Source organism: Clupea harengus, chromosome 3 (genome assembly GCF_900700415.2).
Source record: "Clupea harengus chromosome 3, Ch_v2.0.2, whole genome shotgun sequence".
Taxonomy (NCBI): Eukaryota; Metazoa; Chordata; class Actinopteri; order Clupeiformes; family Clupeidae; genus Clupea; species Clupea harengus.
Genome location: NC_045154.1, coordinates 27,257,285 through 27,273,523, shown reverse-complemented (window position 1 = coordinate 27,273,523; position 16,239 = coordinate 27,257,285). Strand labels below are relative to the sequence as shown.

Sequence of the window (16,239 nt, the reverse complement as noted above, 5' to 3'; positions counted from 1 at the left end):
ACATGGCCACTCCAGAGAACCTCCCCAGTGAGACGCATTCCACAGTGCTGAGTTACTAAAGCGCTGTTCAGGCGGCTTGCTTGAACTCCCGTAATAGAGTTCGTTCAGATGCTGACTCTTTTTTTTTTTTTTTTTTTTTTTTTTGTAAAACCTGAGCATGTTTTTCCTGTTTTAAATTTTTAATGACATCTTTTTCAGTGCAGACACACACAGACAGTCAATGACACACACACACGCACACACACACAGATGTATAGACACACTCTCTGTAGTATTATTGTGACTACTACTCCACACATGCACAGCCTTTTTCACACGGCCTCCCAGTTCTTCTGTCTGTTGTCAAGCGTGAGCTTAGAAGAAGCCTCCTGTGGTGCCCAGGCCCCTGTGCCATGATGCTTGACTGCAGACTCTATTATGGCCGCTGGAGTGACTTTGACTGGACTGACTCCACGAGACAACTTGCTCCTGGCTCCTCCTGGGATGGGCGTCTCTCTGTGACATTATCCTGACACGGGCTCCACAGAGGCAGGCAGGCGAATGCTTTCGGTGCCAAGCTGGGCGGTATTCGCATAATTGCGTTTACTCAAAGGCTCAGCGGAAGTCGAACTTGGTGGGTCGCACAATTTGAGACCATGAGTCAGAGCTGGAGGAGCTGTCTGTCGGTGCGGACGGCAAAGACACAGAGGTGCCTTATGCTTCCATAATGATCCCAATCGTTCTGCAGTTATTACGCTCTTAAACAAAGGCTAATCGACAGAGTGTGGACACATAGCAATTAATAATTGGCATGTTTCCATGCCCACAATTTGTAATTGCTTTCAGTAAGGTAGAATAGAAAAGAGAATGACATGTGGGTGACCTTGATGCTCTGATATTCTGTGCTTTGACAATATCAACATCTCATCTCATAACCATGAGTTGTCAAATGTTGAACTGTTTGCTACAGTAGAGAGCTGATGCTAACCATGCAACAGTCTTTGAGCAAAGTAGCTTTGAGTGTCTGTTAGGCCGCAGGTTTGGAGGTCACCTTATTATGCCATGTCATACCCCCACCATACACTCCCCCTCCCTCCCATCAGGCTGATGTATCTCATTGGCTTGAAATCAGGTGGTGTAATGGGGATCTTGCTCTAAACAATCTTTGAACATCTGTCTCTGGCGTTAAGCATTCGCACGTCCTCCTCTTACCGTCACGGCGAGTGAACGATTTCCTCTCCCAGGGAAAGTCTTTTCTCCCCCCCCTCTGTCAAATGAGGCCCTACTTAGGCTCATTAAATGTTTCCAAGAGAATAGGAAATCAATGGTGCATACTGGTGTGAAAGAACTTTTTTTTTTTTTTTTTTTTCTTAATTCAATTTTCTCCCCCTATCTTTGTACACATCAACACATTTTCTCTCTCTCTCTCTCTCTCCCTCTCTCTCTCTCTCACATACAAAACCCATTTATGTATCAGGTAAAAAAACAGACAACACATTTTCATTCCCACTCAGTATGAAGTATCAAAGTATGAAGCATATAATGGTGAACCTGAGAGCTTGAAAAATAAGTACTTACATTTTGACTTCTGTTGAATTTTGGGGAAATAAACTGACACATTGAGACTAAAAATGATGAGACTAACCTTCAACAGATTCAAGGTATCACATACAGTATAACTGCATTCAAGCATTACATGGTGTTGACCAACAACAAAAACAGATAACACCTATTGAAATTCATTTATGTGTTTCATGCCAATAACATGTGCTTCGTGCCATTTCAAATTTGGCAGTGGGGGCCACTGTTTGTACAGCTTACTTGTCTGTTTGTCTATGCAATATGTGGAAACACAGGCAAGTAATCCATCGTTAAATAAGACACTCATTTTTAATTCATGTGTGACAGTTTTGTGAATTTTTGTTTTATTAATAAGCATTGCTTCATCTGCTTAAAGTGATGAGTTAACAGTTGCTGGCATTAGTGTTAACATTTTAGTGTTAATATGAACTAATTAGCTGCTAAGGTAAACTTATGTATTTGAGGCCAAGCAGAAAAACTCCACAGGTACCCTGAGGGTTTCTACCTTTTCCCCCAAGTTAAATTGAGGAGAATGTGATGTCCGGTAGATAACTAGCTTTTATTTAATGCAAGTTTATTTAAAGGTTTCCTTAGCTAGTTAGCTAGCTAAGCAAAGAGGCAGAGGCAGTTAAAGCAACCATGAAACACCATTTGCTGCATAGCCTGGAGCAAGGTTTATTTTCTCAAAATCAGTTCACTCTAAACCCAAAACTGCATTTAATTGGTGATCACAACCACTTGATGATGTTAAATGGCTTCATATAGTCATTACATCCTAAGAGAAATAATAGGACATTAATGGGGCAAGTGCCAACTCTCAATGTAGTGATCATCAAAATCATAGTGTCTTTTACATTTTCTTTTGTATCTTACAAAAAAGCACAAACAACAGAGTTGCTTTAATTAACATCGTCTGTTCAGGTTTTGCCACCACAGGATTCCACCTCTCAGATTTTGGCTTAGCTTAAAGCTTCCAACATAGTTGTGGGTTGATAGGTGAAAATTCACCCTAGTTACCTCAGGACTCCGGAGCTGCATATAAGTATATTTATTAGACAAACAACAATTGCAATTGGGCTCACTCACAAAACAAGGATGAAAGTGAAGCAATGATAAACACATCGCACAAGGTTTATATAGACAGAAGTTTAGCGTTCAGCAGAGATAACCACGTGGTGGATTTCTGACGTTCGAGGCAAGGATGGAAGTTTTGCAAGGTCGGAAGAAGCACAGTTCGAACCTTCTTATCACCTCTGGTCTAAACATGCTGTTGTACATATGCAGACTAAGTGGCACCTAATATTCTAAGTTACACACAGAAACACAGAAAAGCCATGTTCCTGCTTACATAAGTACATGATTCATATAAGGTAATTAACAGTGTTTGCAAATTATCTCCATCATGGGTAGTTGGTCAATTAGAGTGTGGAAATGCCAAATGGGTTCCCAAATATAAATACATTTTCTCTGTTGTGTTTTTCTACCATTTTAGGTAGAAATTATCTACCTAGCTACCAAACCATGAATAAATGCTAACTACTTAGCCATGCCAATGAAATGAAGGAGCATGAATTACTGAGTGAATTATCGTCCAGCTTGTTGGATGTAAATAATGCAACTTGAATACTAAAAACATGACTCTACAGACTTTCTCACATGGGCAATAATATCGCCATGTTCAGTAGCCTGCAAAGTCTGTTTGAACTGGTGATGTCATAAAACACAGGAATAAAAATCGTTCACTTTATCGAGGCTCATTTTAATGTTTAAAGGAGCAACAAAAACATTGATGTAGAACTCTTTTTCTGACCTACTTGTATATGCCGTAGAGATACCGTCCATAGTGTTTAACATTTCCTGAAATGCAAATGCAGGGAAAAAATGTGATTAATGTATAATAAAATGCCTAATGATTGAAGCTTCAGTTCTATTTTCTTAGCGATTTCACTAAACCTAAAATAACCATTAGGAATTAATGCTCTGCACTAACTAAAAAAAATAACTCTCTCCTGTTTGTGTTGAGTCTGATGTGATGGACTTGGCTCTGGATGTAACTCCTGGGGCTTCACCCACACCTTCTAAGCCCAAATAATTACTCTATCGGGGGCTTCTCTGTCGCCTACACCCTCTTCGCCTCTAGACCCTCTCTCCCTGGTCGCCTCATTATGGCTGATCTCCCACCTGACCAGTCAGTTCTTCCCGTCAAGACAAACACACACACACACACAAACACACGCACACTCTCTCTCTCTCTCTCTCACTCAGCATTTTTCATGCCTGGCTGTTGTCCTGTGGCTTGCTATCTCTAGCAAAACAGCTTGTGAATGCCATTTTGCCAAAAAAAGGGAAACAATGCTTGCCCCTCGTGATTTTTAATATCCTCCCTGAAACTGGCTGCTTCCGTGAGGCCAAGTTGAGTGGTTGTCATGCTGGCTGCGCAGTTCTGGAGCGTCTGTTGCAGCCCTGAGCCGCGGCCCACGCCACCCCACCCCACCCTGTCTCTCATTGTCTGGAATAATAGATGTAGCGGGTGCAGCTGCTCGGCGATGGGCACTATCACAGGAGTTATCTGAGGGCTTGAGTGGCCTGTGATGAATGTCTGTGTGCTCTCTGCCTGCGATCAATAAGCCACTAGGACCCAGATGAGCGAGATGGGCCCATTCACCACCACCATCCCGCTCCACCTCCCCACCGCCTGCCCACGTTCCCTCCCCCAGGCGGCCTGCACATTCTCCCCTGTGTTTGGGAACTTCTCTCTAACCCCCCACCCCCCCCCCTCCCTTACCCTTCTTGGCTAAAATGAACCATTGATCTTTACCCTTGGTTTGGTTTTAATAGAAGACTTATTGCTTGCATAGCTCTGGTGGCGGTGATTGCTGCCTGAGTGAACGTGCACAAACACCACTTTGGAGGGATCGAAGGGTGAAATCGGAGACGAGGCCAGCCCCGTGCCCCCCACCCCCACCCCCCCACCTCTCCAGAGGTTTGATGTCCAGGCGCCCAGCCTCCAGCCTCCAGCTCCTCACCCTCGCTCTCCTTCATGCCATCCGATCTCTATGCTTGGTTCAAGCTCTTTTGGAAATCTTCAAAAGACTTTTTTTTTTTCAGAATTGCTTGCATTCTTAATCAAATAATTCTTTTCCTGGGTTTTCCCCAAGTATACGTTAATATATGCACATGTTAATTAACGTGAACATGAAACTTTTGCGGTTTTTTTCTTCACAATAAAGCACATGTACTATTGAGACATGCTTGCACTTCTTCCACTGGTGGCTTTGCACAGTGGGGTCCCGGTGTTTGATCTGCGCGCACTGTAGCCTCCTCTGCGGTGGTGCGGATTTGAAATGAAAGGGAAAATCTCTCCCAGGAGAGGCCCAGCATGAGCCAAAAAGCCTTGTAAAGCGCTCCGACCAGGGGCTCAGTCTGCGGCTCTTCATGTTGACGGCAGGAGTCAGGAAAAAGGTGCCTTTTCTGTCCTGTAATTGCCACGCTGCCCGGCAGCACACCTGTTGCTGTCAGTGTGTGTGTGTGTGTGTGTGTGTGTGTGTGTGTGTGTGTGTGTGTGTGTGTGTGTGTGTGTGTGTGTGTGTGGAGACGTTAGGGAGGGGGGAGTGCTGCGCCCTGGTCACCCCTGTCGGCGGCCTGGCTCTGGCAGCGCGAGGGCTCGTCAGCCCAGGACTGACAGGGCGAGCTGCTCCCCTGCTCTGCACCCAGCCTCTAATGAAGCTGGGGGTCAGCTGTGGTGTGCGGCTAATTGGCCAAGTTTGCCTGAGGCTCCGGCTCCCTTTGATTGAAGTGTCCAGCCAAGGCCTCCTCCGTGCCACGCTGACAAAAGTAAACCTTCCTGCGCTGCATGCAGACTCAAACACACAAACTCACACACACACGTACGTGCAAAGCACATGCCGCTCACAGCCCCATCGAACAACTATGTTTTTTGGCCCTGTCCACCTGTCGTCGACTTATCAATGCCTAAGGAAAAAGTCTGCACTTCAGACGCCATTTAAATCTGCTTTGGTCTATGGTAGGATTTATAACCTGCTGGCTATTATAAAGAATGGATGCTCAGAGAAAGAAATGTCTCCGGGACACTTCTGGGTTCTGTAATCGGCAACAGCTCCGCTAGATTCACCAGTCAGGAAACAGCCGAAGACGAGTGTATCCGCGCCTGCCAATTATTTTGTGTGTACACCACACATCGATACAAGGGGGTGGACGGTGACGGTGGTTAAGGGTGGCAGAAGTTGACAGGAAATGCTAACATCCCTTCCAGCAACTTTTAAGCCATGCACCAGACGGAGAAAATGCAATTGGTGCCATTTCGAGTCGTTTTATTTTGGGACCCAATTTGGGTGTTTCTTTTTTGGCTATTGTTATCTGGTCCACAAGGCATAGTATTATTTCTGTGTTGGTTTCTCTTGGTGAATGTCTTATTTGTGCCTATTCTCATCTAGGATCTAAGAAAACATAGAGCTGGGGCCAAGGGCTTTAATTTTTGTGTAGTCCATAATAAACATAGTCTTGAGAGGTATTGAAATGCTAATGTTCAAAGAGGTGCCAAACTACTTACCGAATCTTTGGCAGTACGTTTGAAGTAGCACAGCCTCAACTGTCCTCCCCTCTCAGTCCCCTTCCAAGGGCTTTCACACCTTAAATCATCTTCACTCTTTCTCTCCTAATTTATGTCTCTCTCACCCTTTCACCCTTCCCCCACTGCTGTCCCATTTTATATAATTTATTTATTCTATTGCCTCTCTTTCATTACCTTCCCTCACCAGACTCTCTATCCCTCTCCTCTTCTCTGGAGTGTGAGATTTGAGGCATTTCTACGGTCATTTTGGAAGGCTGCCAGAGTAAACCTGCCTCCAGCCTGGTTTCTCCCGCTCTGGCCTGTTTGGAGGTAGGGAGGGAGGGGTAAAGGAAAGGGGGGGGAACCATAATTAGCTGAGTCTCTGCTGTCCTTCTCGTCCTCTCTCTCTCTCTCTCTCCCATCTCATACTCTCTCTCTCTCGCTTCCTCGTTAAACCGGTGTTGGCTTCCATTGTTTTGCTGTCACCTCCCGAGCTGCGGAGAGAGATGGTGCCGCCTCAGGGATGGAAGCGGAGGGGGCGGTGGAGGAGCTGGGAATGTCTCGCCTGCAGGGAGAGGTGACCCACCTCCACCTGCTCTGCACCTGGGGCCTTCATTCTTGCCGGCACCCCCCACCAACCCCCCCCACAGACGCACTCCCTCGCTTAAAGGTCCATCCTCTGTCAGCTATGCCATGAGCTATGTACTGTCAACCCTTCAAAGAAATAGATTTAAGACATTAGGTTTCAAGAAGCTAAGACCAAAGTAAATAGTAATGACTATTGGTAAGTTGTTCCTCTTCTCAAAGAGTATTTGAACAGTTTTTTTCCCCTTTGGTAGACATCCCCCTATCTTCTGTTGGACACAAAAAAATATTTCTTGGCATCCTACATATTTGGCAACACACCAAGTTCTGACATGGATACACAAATACAGACCGAATGTCCAGTCACCAGTTAATCATATTTTGATAGATTTGGGAAGAGCTTCCAGAAGAGCTATTTATCAGGGTCCGATGGTGTGGTGATTTCAAAATCCATTCACAATCCCCTTTTTTCTTTGGTCAACTTTCAGCATAAGTTTATCCATCAAGCCCTGGATACTGCTACATCTGCGACAGGTTTTAAAAACCAGAAGGCAGCTTTCTCTCATGGTGCAGTTGGCAATGCTTTGCAATCTCCTGCTTGTTCTTGAGTTATTTTTTTCCCCCCTGGTCGCACTCCTCAGCCCTAGTGCACAGTGGTATTAGCGTAGACAAAATAAGGCCCAGCACATATGCCTTATAGGTGGCGCCTCAGCTTCTATTGTTGGGTCTCTGGGCAGGCTTGGCAGGTAAAAATTGCTGCCCAAGGTGTGCACATTTTGTGACCTAAAAACATTGTTGATTAAATATTTAAGTGTCTCTCTTTGATCCCAGCTTTTAATTCCTTCTGTCAGCTGCTCCAGTTCAACACAGCTCCCTGCCCCCACCTGGATCAGGGAAATGAATATGAATCGCTGCCAAATCTTTGCTATCCACATGGGGTTGACATTGTCAGTCACTCTCTCCATTGGGTGTAGGTGGGGATTGGGCGGTTGGTGGGGGGCGTGGGTGGATGTAACCACCCTGAGCAATATCTATGGCCCTGTTTACAGTGTTGACAACCTCAAGGACACATTGCGATCCGATCTCTCGAACTAAGAGGATGCATTTGACCATATATCTTTTGTAGTGTAAATGCTAATGTGTCCTGATGCGCCCGTGACAAAGGCAGTAGCGAAACGGTGATGTCTTGTCTTTTCACTTGTGATCTGATTGCCCAAGACGCATTTTTAAATCTAGTGTAAACAGGGCCAAAGCCTCCTTCCCCTCCTCCACCCGGCCTGTGATTTGGGTCAGGTGTGTTCAATTTTGACAGGTGACAGCCACATCTCCAGTGGGGAAGCCCTGCTGTTCTCCTAATTGGCAAGTAAGGCATTTGTATTAAACAGTTGGCCTGGAGGAGTTCTATTTTTTTTTTAATCTCCGTTTAAACTTGTCTTTCTGTCTTAATGAACTAAAAGTTCCACTCCTCATGAGGTAAGGAAATGGAAAAATGTTTTTAGGCCACTTACAAATTGAAGCGTTACATTTGACTGGGTTTTAGCCACTTGGTATTCCACAATAAAGCAAGTTCTGTAAAAAGTCTGCATTTCTGAGGTCGTGCCTAAGGCCATACCCCCCTTGGTGCACTTTGAAGTAAGTTCAGGTTAATCATTTATGTGAGGACGGTTAACATAATAAGTCCTCTGATGTCTGAATATTATTAAACAGAGAGGTTTCTTTAAAACAATTAAATTGTGTTCTTTCTCCTTCGTTAGGTATGTGTATGAGCATACTATCGAAGGACAAGTATTCATGACCTAATGGGTATCACATATTCCAGTGTTCTCAATTAAATTATTTAATACAAATAAATGGTTAATAAACATGACCGTGCTACAAATTTGGAACACTTTACATTTAATGGACCATGCTGAATGCATACTGAAGCTATTTGTTTATTTCCTGCAACATCTGTAATTTAACCCAAAGCATAAAAAATGCTTCACCTCAGTAGGGCATTTCATATGAAATGTGGAATGTTAACATGTAGCATAGATAAGTTGCATATCCCAACCATATTTTTTGCTATCGTAATCAAAGTGCGGTTACAACAAACTGTGATTATAATTTGTAAATGCATTCTTTTTTTCTATTTGCAAAGCTTTGTGACCAATCCTGAGGGTAGTAGGGTACAGCCACAAATGATATTAAAAAGCACCCTCTACCCCTTCAAACTCCCTCAACATGGTGTAGCAGCCCTCCAGTATCCCATCACCCCCTGTGAGTTTCCAAGCTGTCGAGGCTGACTGGGCTCCATCTCTCTTGCCAGGGCACGGTTGGAACAGATCCGGCCTTCAGGGCTACAAACACTCCTCTCGCAAGCTGCCGCAAACCGGTCCTGCTCGACTCAAACGTTATCTAAATGCTAAGCACTTTGGAATGCTGTGGAGGTTCTTTTGTGCATGTGATGAGCTTGGTGTGAATCGTAGCGCACAGCGTAGAGTGTTTCTACATATTATTTGTGGTCAGGACATGCACGTTAAATGTAATTGCATTGCTAAAGGTGAAATTATTAAGGTCCAGTGGCGTGTGTGTGTGTGTGCGTGCGCACATCTGAATGGTATTGTGTCTGTGTATGGGGGTGTGTGTGTGTGTGTGTGTGTGTGTGTGTGTGTGTGTGTGTGTGTGTGTGTGTTTCAGTGAATGTGTTCTGTGATTAAGCTGGAAGCAAATAAGTGTATAGCCATCAATACCCATTTCATGTTACATGGGACTGGATAACAGCTTAATGCAAAAATGCATCTGAACTCTAAAATGCACCCACAGTGAAGGTATGCTGTATTATTATTGTTCATCATTCATGAAGACTAACATATTCCTCAGAAGTCTTGGTCATGCCTTCTTGGAAATTCAAGCAATTATTTTAGGCTGGCATAATTCATAGATACCTGTGAAATTTTGTCAGCAGATGACTCTGTGTGTGTGTGTGTGTGTGTGTGTGTGTGTTCACAATTTTCCAGTGAATCCTGTCACGTTCTTGCTCATGTGTTGTTTTTTTCCCCGTAGTGATGAAGAAGATAAATATGTATGCATGCAACAAAATTAGTTCTGCACTGCCTTCAGTGGAACAGATGAGATGAAACAACTGTAACTAAAAAAGACAAAGTGATGTTTTTGTCAAAGAATTCTCAATGAGACATAAAAAGATAAAAAGAGAACACTCAAATGGCTGCACATTCCTGCAGACGTTTGGCTCTTTCTGCAGTTACTTTTTAAACTCTGACCGCCTCCCATGACACCAGATACTTGTGTTTTGATATACTACATCGCAAGGGGAAACACGTACAGTCAGGAGAGGTGTGGAAGGATATGGCCATGGTTATTAGATCCTAAGGGGAAAACTACAGGAAGTTGTTGAGCTGAACAGGAAGCTGAGCCTCACTATGGAGGAACCTGTATTTGTTCACCCCCCCCCCTCTCACACACACACACACACACACACACACACATTTCTGGCCATTAGTCATTATGCTCTGCAAAATCAAATTTCACACCGTAACTGAAGTTATCTAAACGTATTGACTTGCACATGCATTTTTTTCAGGTGCCTGCTGTCCAAAAAAATCAGCTCCCCTATTCAGGTTTCTGCGCACAGCTGGCCCTGCCGATGAGGCTCCTAGAGTCACAAAAGTCCCTTTTATATTCGGGCATGTGGAGCTATATAAATAATTAAAAGGGTCCAGTAATTGGCGGCTCTTGGTAATTAGGGCCCGGCTGTCAGCTAAGTCATTGCCTAGTCCTGTCAGATGAGGGTGCACCAAGGACGGTAATTACTATTATCTGTGGGGGTTGTTGACACAACAATAATCCAGTCCTTAGTGGAGGATATTATGCTGTTGCTTTGCATCATTTTCCTACACTTTTTAAAACAACTTCTCCTGACGCCAACGCTAATTCCTGGCTGCGCGTATCCCCCCCAGTAGCACTCCAAGTTAGACACCCAAGTTTCTGAATTTTACGCTCGGCGAGTCTGGAAAGCCTGTCCATATTTTCATTAGGCAAACAGTTTGACTCTTCCCTGCTAGCGGTGTGACGCCCAACCATAAACAGCATTATCAACCATCCCAGCAGGATTTCTAATACCCCTGTAATCCTGTCATTTCATTCATGGATACCTCCAGGGTTATTTCAGGGCCGGAGCATATCTGCTCGCCTGTCTGGGCTCCTCTGTGTGAGAGATTGGATTCCCTCGCCGTCCTCTGTTCCTCGGTACCCTGTAGCAGGCTCTGTGCTCGTCTCCCATCAGATGGACGTTCAGACCTGGTGCTGAATTGTAGCTCAGGGTGTCTAGGGGTGGCTGTGTATCTTGGGTGTGTAGAGACGGGCAACGGTGCTTTGGATGAGCTTAACCCCTAATCCGTGGACACTGGACACTGGAAAATTTGTTATTTGGCTTAATGTCAAATTGTGCGGACAATGAAGGTTAGCAGGCTAAATCGCAGATGTTTGTGCTTTTTTTATTTTACAAACCAAATTAGCTTGTGTCAAACTGAGAGGAGGAAAAAAAACATGACATGAAAATTCATGCAGTTTGACGATTCTCTGTTCCCTGTTCAGCTACACAGTCATAAGCAGTGAATGTTTTTCTAGATAAACATGCTATGATGGCTCCCCTATCAACTCACACAGCACCAAATTGCAGGTGGGTGGGTGCCTCTCCCTAAAGAGGCGCGGCAGCCAGTGTTTTTCACTGAAGTGAAAAGCGTATAAATTGCATTGGCTTTGAATTAAACATGTGGCACCTCTTTGCTGCAGGCATGATGGACATTCAAACATATTGCAGCCAGAGAAAATGACTTTTTAAGTAGGCTATTTATGGGGAGATATTGTATTCATTTGATTATAATAAAACATTCATTATGGCCCGAACGAACGGCATGGAGAGCAGACGGCAGCTCAAGGTAATAACGCCCCATGTCTGCTCGCTGTGACTCGGGAGGGGATGGGTTTCCTAGATTAGTTTTCCTTTGTAGTGCAGAGACACAGCGATAAGGTGAAGGGGAGTAATAAAGAAATATATCTGTTTTTATTGGGCCCAGTGACAGAGTTATGTTGGGAGCCAGTAAAAGAGCTGGGACTTGACGTGAAATGATATTATGGCCCATTAGGTAGGGCGCAGCTAAGAGCCCTCTCTTGTAACCACCGCTGAGGGTAATGGACCTCATCACTTTGCGTCTGATCCCTCTGCGATACCGTTCCCTGGACGAGCCGTTCAATGCGGGGGTGGCGGGGAGCTTTGGCAGAGCCTGTCAGAACATCAGTTGTCCTCGGTGCCATCAGTCAACCTTCAATGGGGAAACTCTCATCTGGAAATAGATACAATGCCAGGGATGGGTGTCGTTGCTTGCAGAGGTCATTCGGTTTGAGATGACGCTAGAGGTATTTGACTCCCTGTGGAGTCTCAAAGGCTGGAAAGGTGTGTTGGTGTGTGTGCTAGCATTTTATTCTGTCTGATTTCAGGAAGGCCTTCCTATGGGTGGATATATTTCCCCAAATTGAATTCCCCAAAGGATATTTGCACTGCATTTTCAGTTTGACTTCCATGAGTGGGAAAAGCAGAACCTGGAACAATGGTCCTTATGAAGCCTTCTGCAGGGAAGTAGCTTTTGGAGGGGGGGGGGGGGGGTGTGTGTGTGTGTGTGTGTGTGTGTGTGTGTGCGTGGGTGATTGGCCTTGACCAACCGGTCAGGAATGTCCTCCTCTCCTTCTGTGTCTCTTCACTCAATAGCCACTTGGTTGGAGTGAGGTGCTCTTGAGTCCATGTTCTCCAAAGACTGGGAATCAGTAACACAAAACTACCAGACAAGGAATCCCAGGCATTCTAAATGGATCCAGATGTGCACGCTTGCTCCCTGCCTCAAGTCCCCCCCCCCCCCTCACCTCCTCCAGTTTCTCAGACGGCCGGGCAGGCAGGGTCTGGGCTTCACCCCAGAGATTCAGAGGAGATAAGAGCTAGATTAACAGCTCTGTTGTGAAAGACCAACCCACACCTCTTCATGTTTTGGACATCTAGCAGCTGAAAGCAAATAAAAACACTTTATTTGAAGGGTGCATATCACATTCATCAAACCTTACATTAATGCTTCATAATGCATTTAGCATGAATCAACATTTCAAGTTACATAATTATGGAATACTAAGGAAGGTTATTCTCAAAATAAGTCCCCTTTTCACTGTTGTATTTTCCACACAAATGAAAATATTAGCTTAATAAAAAAGGACATGTAATTCAAACTTCTGTTCTGTCAAATTAATTAGCTGTTTCTGTTTCAAAGTAAAACAGATAAGCGACATAGTCAAAATCAAGATGGACTGAAGGGGGACCTTTCAATACAATATTTCAGACTAAACCTTCACTGCCCTTAGAGCAAAGGGACATGCAAAGCCGCTATACATAAATTATTTACAAAGGTTGGACAACACGATTAGTAAAGTGATTTTGGACTCCAATGTGGTAGTCCCTGCATTATGATGGAAGGTGGAGGGTGTTTGTCAGTGAACACAACCAGATATAAGAGCAGCTTAAATAGGCACTGAAAGTACATAGGGTACAATAACATATGGACATATTTTGCGACGCCAAATTTTAGATTAAACCTTTGTTTTAAATATAGATCATTTTCATGTTCTCACCAATGCTTAAGCTGTGCCATCATTTGACAGAGAAAACCATTTGAAAACAACAAAACAATTTGATCTCAATTCACTCAAAAAGGTAATTTTCTTAACATAAGCAGCTCCATCACTTGTCACAGCAATTTACAAAAAATGTCCATTGTTCTTTATCTTTGACTTTCTCTTTCAAGGAGGCTCCCTATCTGCGGCTTAGTTTTTCTCCTTCCAACATCTGTCCCCATGATGTGACGTAGCGACTCACTGAAATTAGGGAGGAAGAACAATTAATGTTTGACTTGCATTTGTTAGCATATATTGTTAGTTGGGATACAAAAGGCATGCTAGCTCGGTGGGTTATGTGGACATGACTATGTCAACATTATGAACTAAACAACACTATTACAATTAACTAACTTTTCTGCCACTAGGGCTAAGATTATACAGCTCCTAATGAGCTATCGGTAATCAAAATTGATCTACATCACCTACTCCTTACTTTTTAGAAATGTACAGTAGTCTTGGGCGTTATCTTTTTTCATACAGATGCAATTTCCTGACATTTCACCAGGGTATACAGTATATGACTACTCTATGAATAATGTAAAAGCTGAGCTGATGGTGATCGACGTCATTGTGGCATGTAGGCCTGTGACATTGTCAGCCTACAACGCTATGTGTTTAGTATGCAGTTAGCCTACTTAGACAAGTCTTACTGGGTTAAAATACTTATGACCCGTAGAATAATGCGTAGATAGTAAATTAGCACCCTTCTTCCGTAGATTCAGCATAGGTTGCTCGATTATACTTGTCAGAGGATACTGACACATCAGTTTGGCTGAGATAATATGCGGGTGGTGGTGGCAGACTGGAAGTTGAATAAAATCATGTGGTTAATAAACTACTTTTGTAGTTGGAAGAAGTCATCTCTAAGTTGAATGTGGTGATATTTCCATGGTTCCATATATATATAATATATACAAATATAGTCAGATTTAATTGATTAGCAAGGAGACCTTTTAGAGCAGAAGTGGCCTAATTTGAGTGAAACTACGTTAGCCATCATGCACATTAATATCTGGAATCATCAGACAGTAAACAGGGTCACCAGTGTGGAAGTTGAGTGATAGGGAAACGCTGATTCAACACTTGTTGAAGAGTCAAAAATATAGGCTTATTTCAACAACACCACTCCACTTCCTCATTGTTGCAGAACACAACGTAATGTACGCATGAATGTTGCTCAATTATTCTGTTTTGGTATGGGTCTAGGCCAAGTCATTTTGATAGGTTCAATATTTTGTAGTTGACTGGAAAATATGATTGCAAATTGAGACCTTTATTTTGGGGGGAAGAAAAAGAACCAACCTACCATAGTATCCATAGTAATGTAACATAGTGCTTGAATGTTGACTCATGCTTTTTTTTTTTTGTATGTATGTATTATGAAGCATTTAGTTTTTACGAATGTGCTATCCGCTCAGCCTTCAAATCTGTCGTGCTGACACAGTGTACGTGTCATCTGATGGTGCCGAAATCCTCACACCACTTAGGCGCTTAACATATCTTGCACATCTGAATGGTCTGCTTTGACACGAGATGTATGTGTTTTCTCACATTGCAGCCTGTTTTAGGTTTGTCTGAAAGCCGCTTACATTTTTTCAGTGTGTAAAATGTTGACGACTTTCCATCTCGTTTCAGGCATCGGCCACAGTTGCACAACAACAAGTGGGGCCAGCTGTAGATCGCTGCTCAAAGTCACACACTGTGCAGAGAGAAGAAAAACACTTATGCCTGGCTCCAAGGGGACGCCAGGGTGGACCTGCTCACGCTAATCACCAGTGGATGCATACAACTCCAATTCAATCAATTAATGAAAGTAAGTGTGTAGTCTTTAAGTCTAAGCCTAATCTTTGGTAACTTCATAGACAAAATATGGAGGAAAACATCAGTGACTCATGCTATTGACTGATCAGTTTTGTACCAGTGCATTACATTGGCCTTTAAGCGGTCAGAAAAGTGTTTTGGCATTATATGATTCTCTGAGTGATGCTGAGTACTAGTACTTGGATGAGTTTCTAAGTAATGCAGCCATCACAGTTTTGGTTTGTTGGCAAAGTGTAACACTAAGTGTTGCTGCCCTAAAAAAAAGGTTTGAAAATCAGATTTGGTGCAATGATACCAGCAACACTCTGGCCAGGCTAATCACCCTTAACGAGCTTACTAGTCTAGATCTACTAGCTCAACTAGAATTGACATTTAGGCCTATGCTTCACAATTAAAATAACAGTGTATTTCTGTGATACGTGGATAACTTAGAGAGGACCATATAAAGGTGAGAGTTTATCTTTACATTTGACTGGGTTTTATTGATCATGGCGTGCTGTGTATCATGCAAAATAGCTTGCAGCATTATAGCTTGATGGCAGCAGTTGGCGAAGTACTGGGCTATTTTATTTCTAGGCTCATAGATGTTGGCTGTTGGTGATTTTAAGTGTTGATACATGGCAACAGTCAGTTGTGTCATTTGTCATATGCATCATTATCATTTGCCTCTGTCATATGTCAACACAGACAGGAATTGACATTTGAGTGCCATCTGTGGATGAATAGATGCTAAGAAATTGTCAGCTACGTTAGAGGCTGGTGTTCCATTTCTGCTTTTATCTTATGTATTAACACAAATTAACATGACTTGTGTGTGAAAAGAAACAAACAAGTGACGTGTAACCTACGGAAGAAACTGCATTCCTGCACTGGAGTGAACACCGCACTCTCGACCACTTGAGGCGGGGAAGTTTAAAGAGCTAAAGCCCATGAGAGATAATTATGGTCGTTTGCACGTCTCAAAAGGGTCAGGGAGTGATGTTTTC

General features: G+C 43.5%; 1 protein-coding gene across 2 annotated transcripts in view; it reads left to right on the top strand.

Annotated features, from left to right (window-relative positions):
- Positions 1-16,239, top strand: part of plxnb2b (plexin b2b) — an 81,812-nt gene that overhangs the window by 15,646 nt on the left and 49,927 nt on the right. For both annotated transcript variants that reach the window (XM_012837352.3, XM_042707370.1), the window contains exon 2: positions 15,068-15,245. In XM_012837352.3, the coding sequence (XP_012692806.2) occupies positions 15,212-15,245 (34 nt within the window). In that variant the 5' untranslated portion in view covers positions 15,068-15,211. The remainder of the gene's footprint in view (positions 1-15,067; positions 15,246-16,239) is intronic.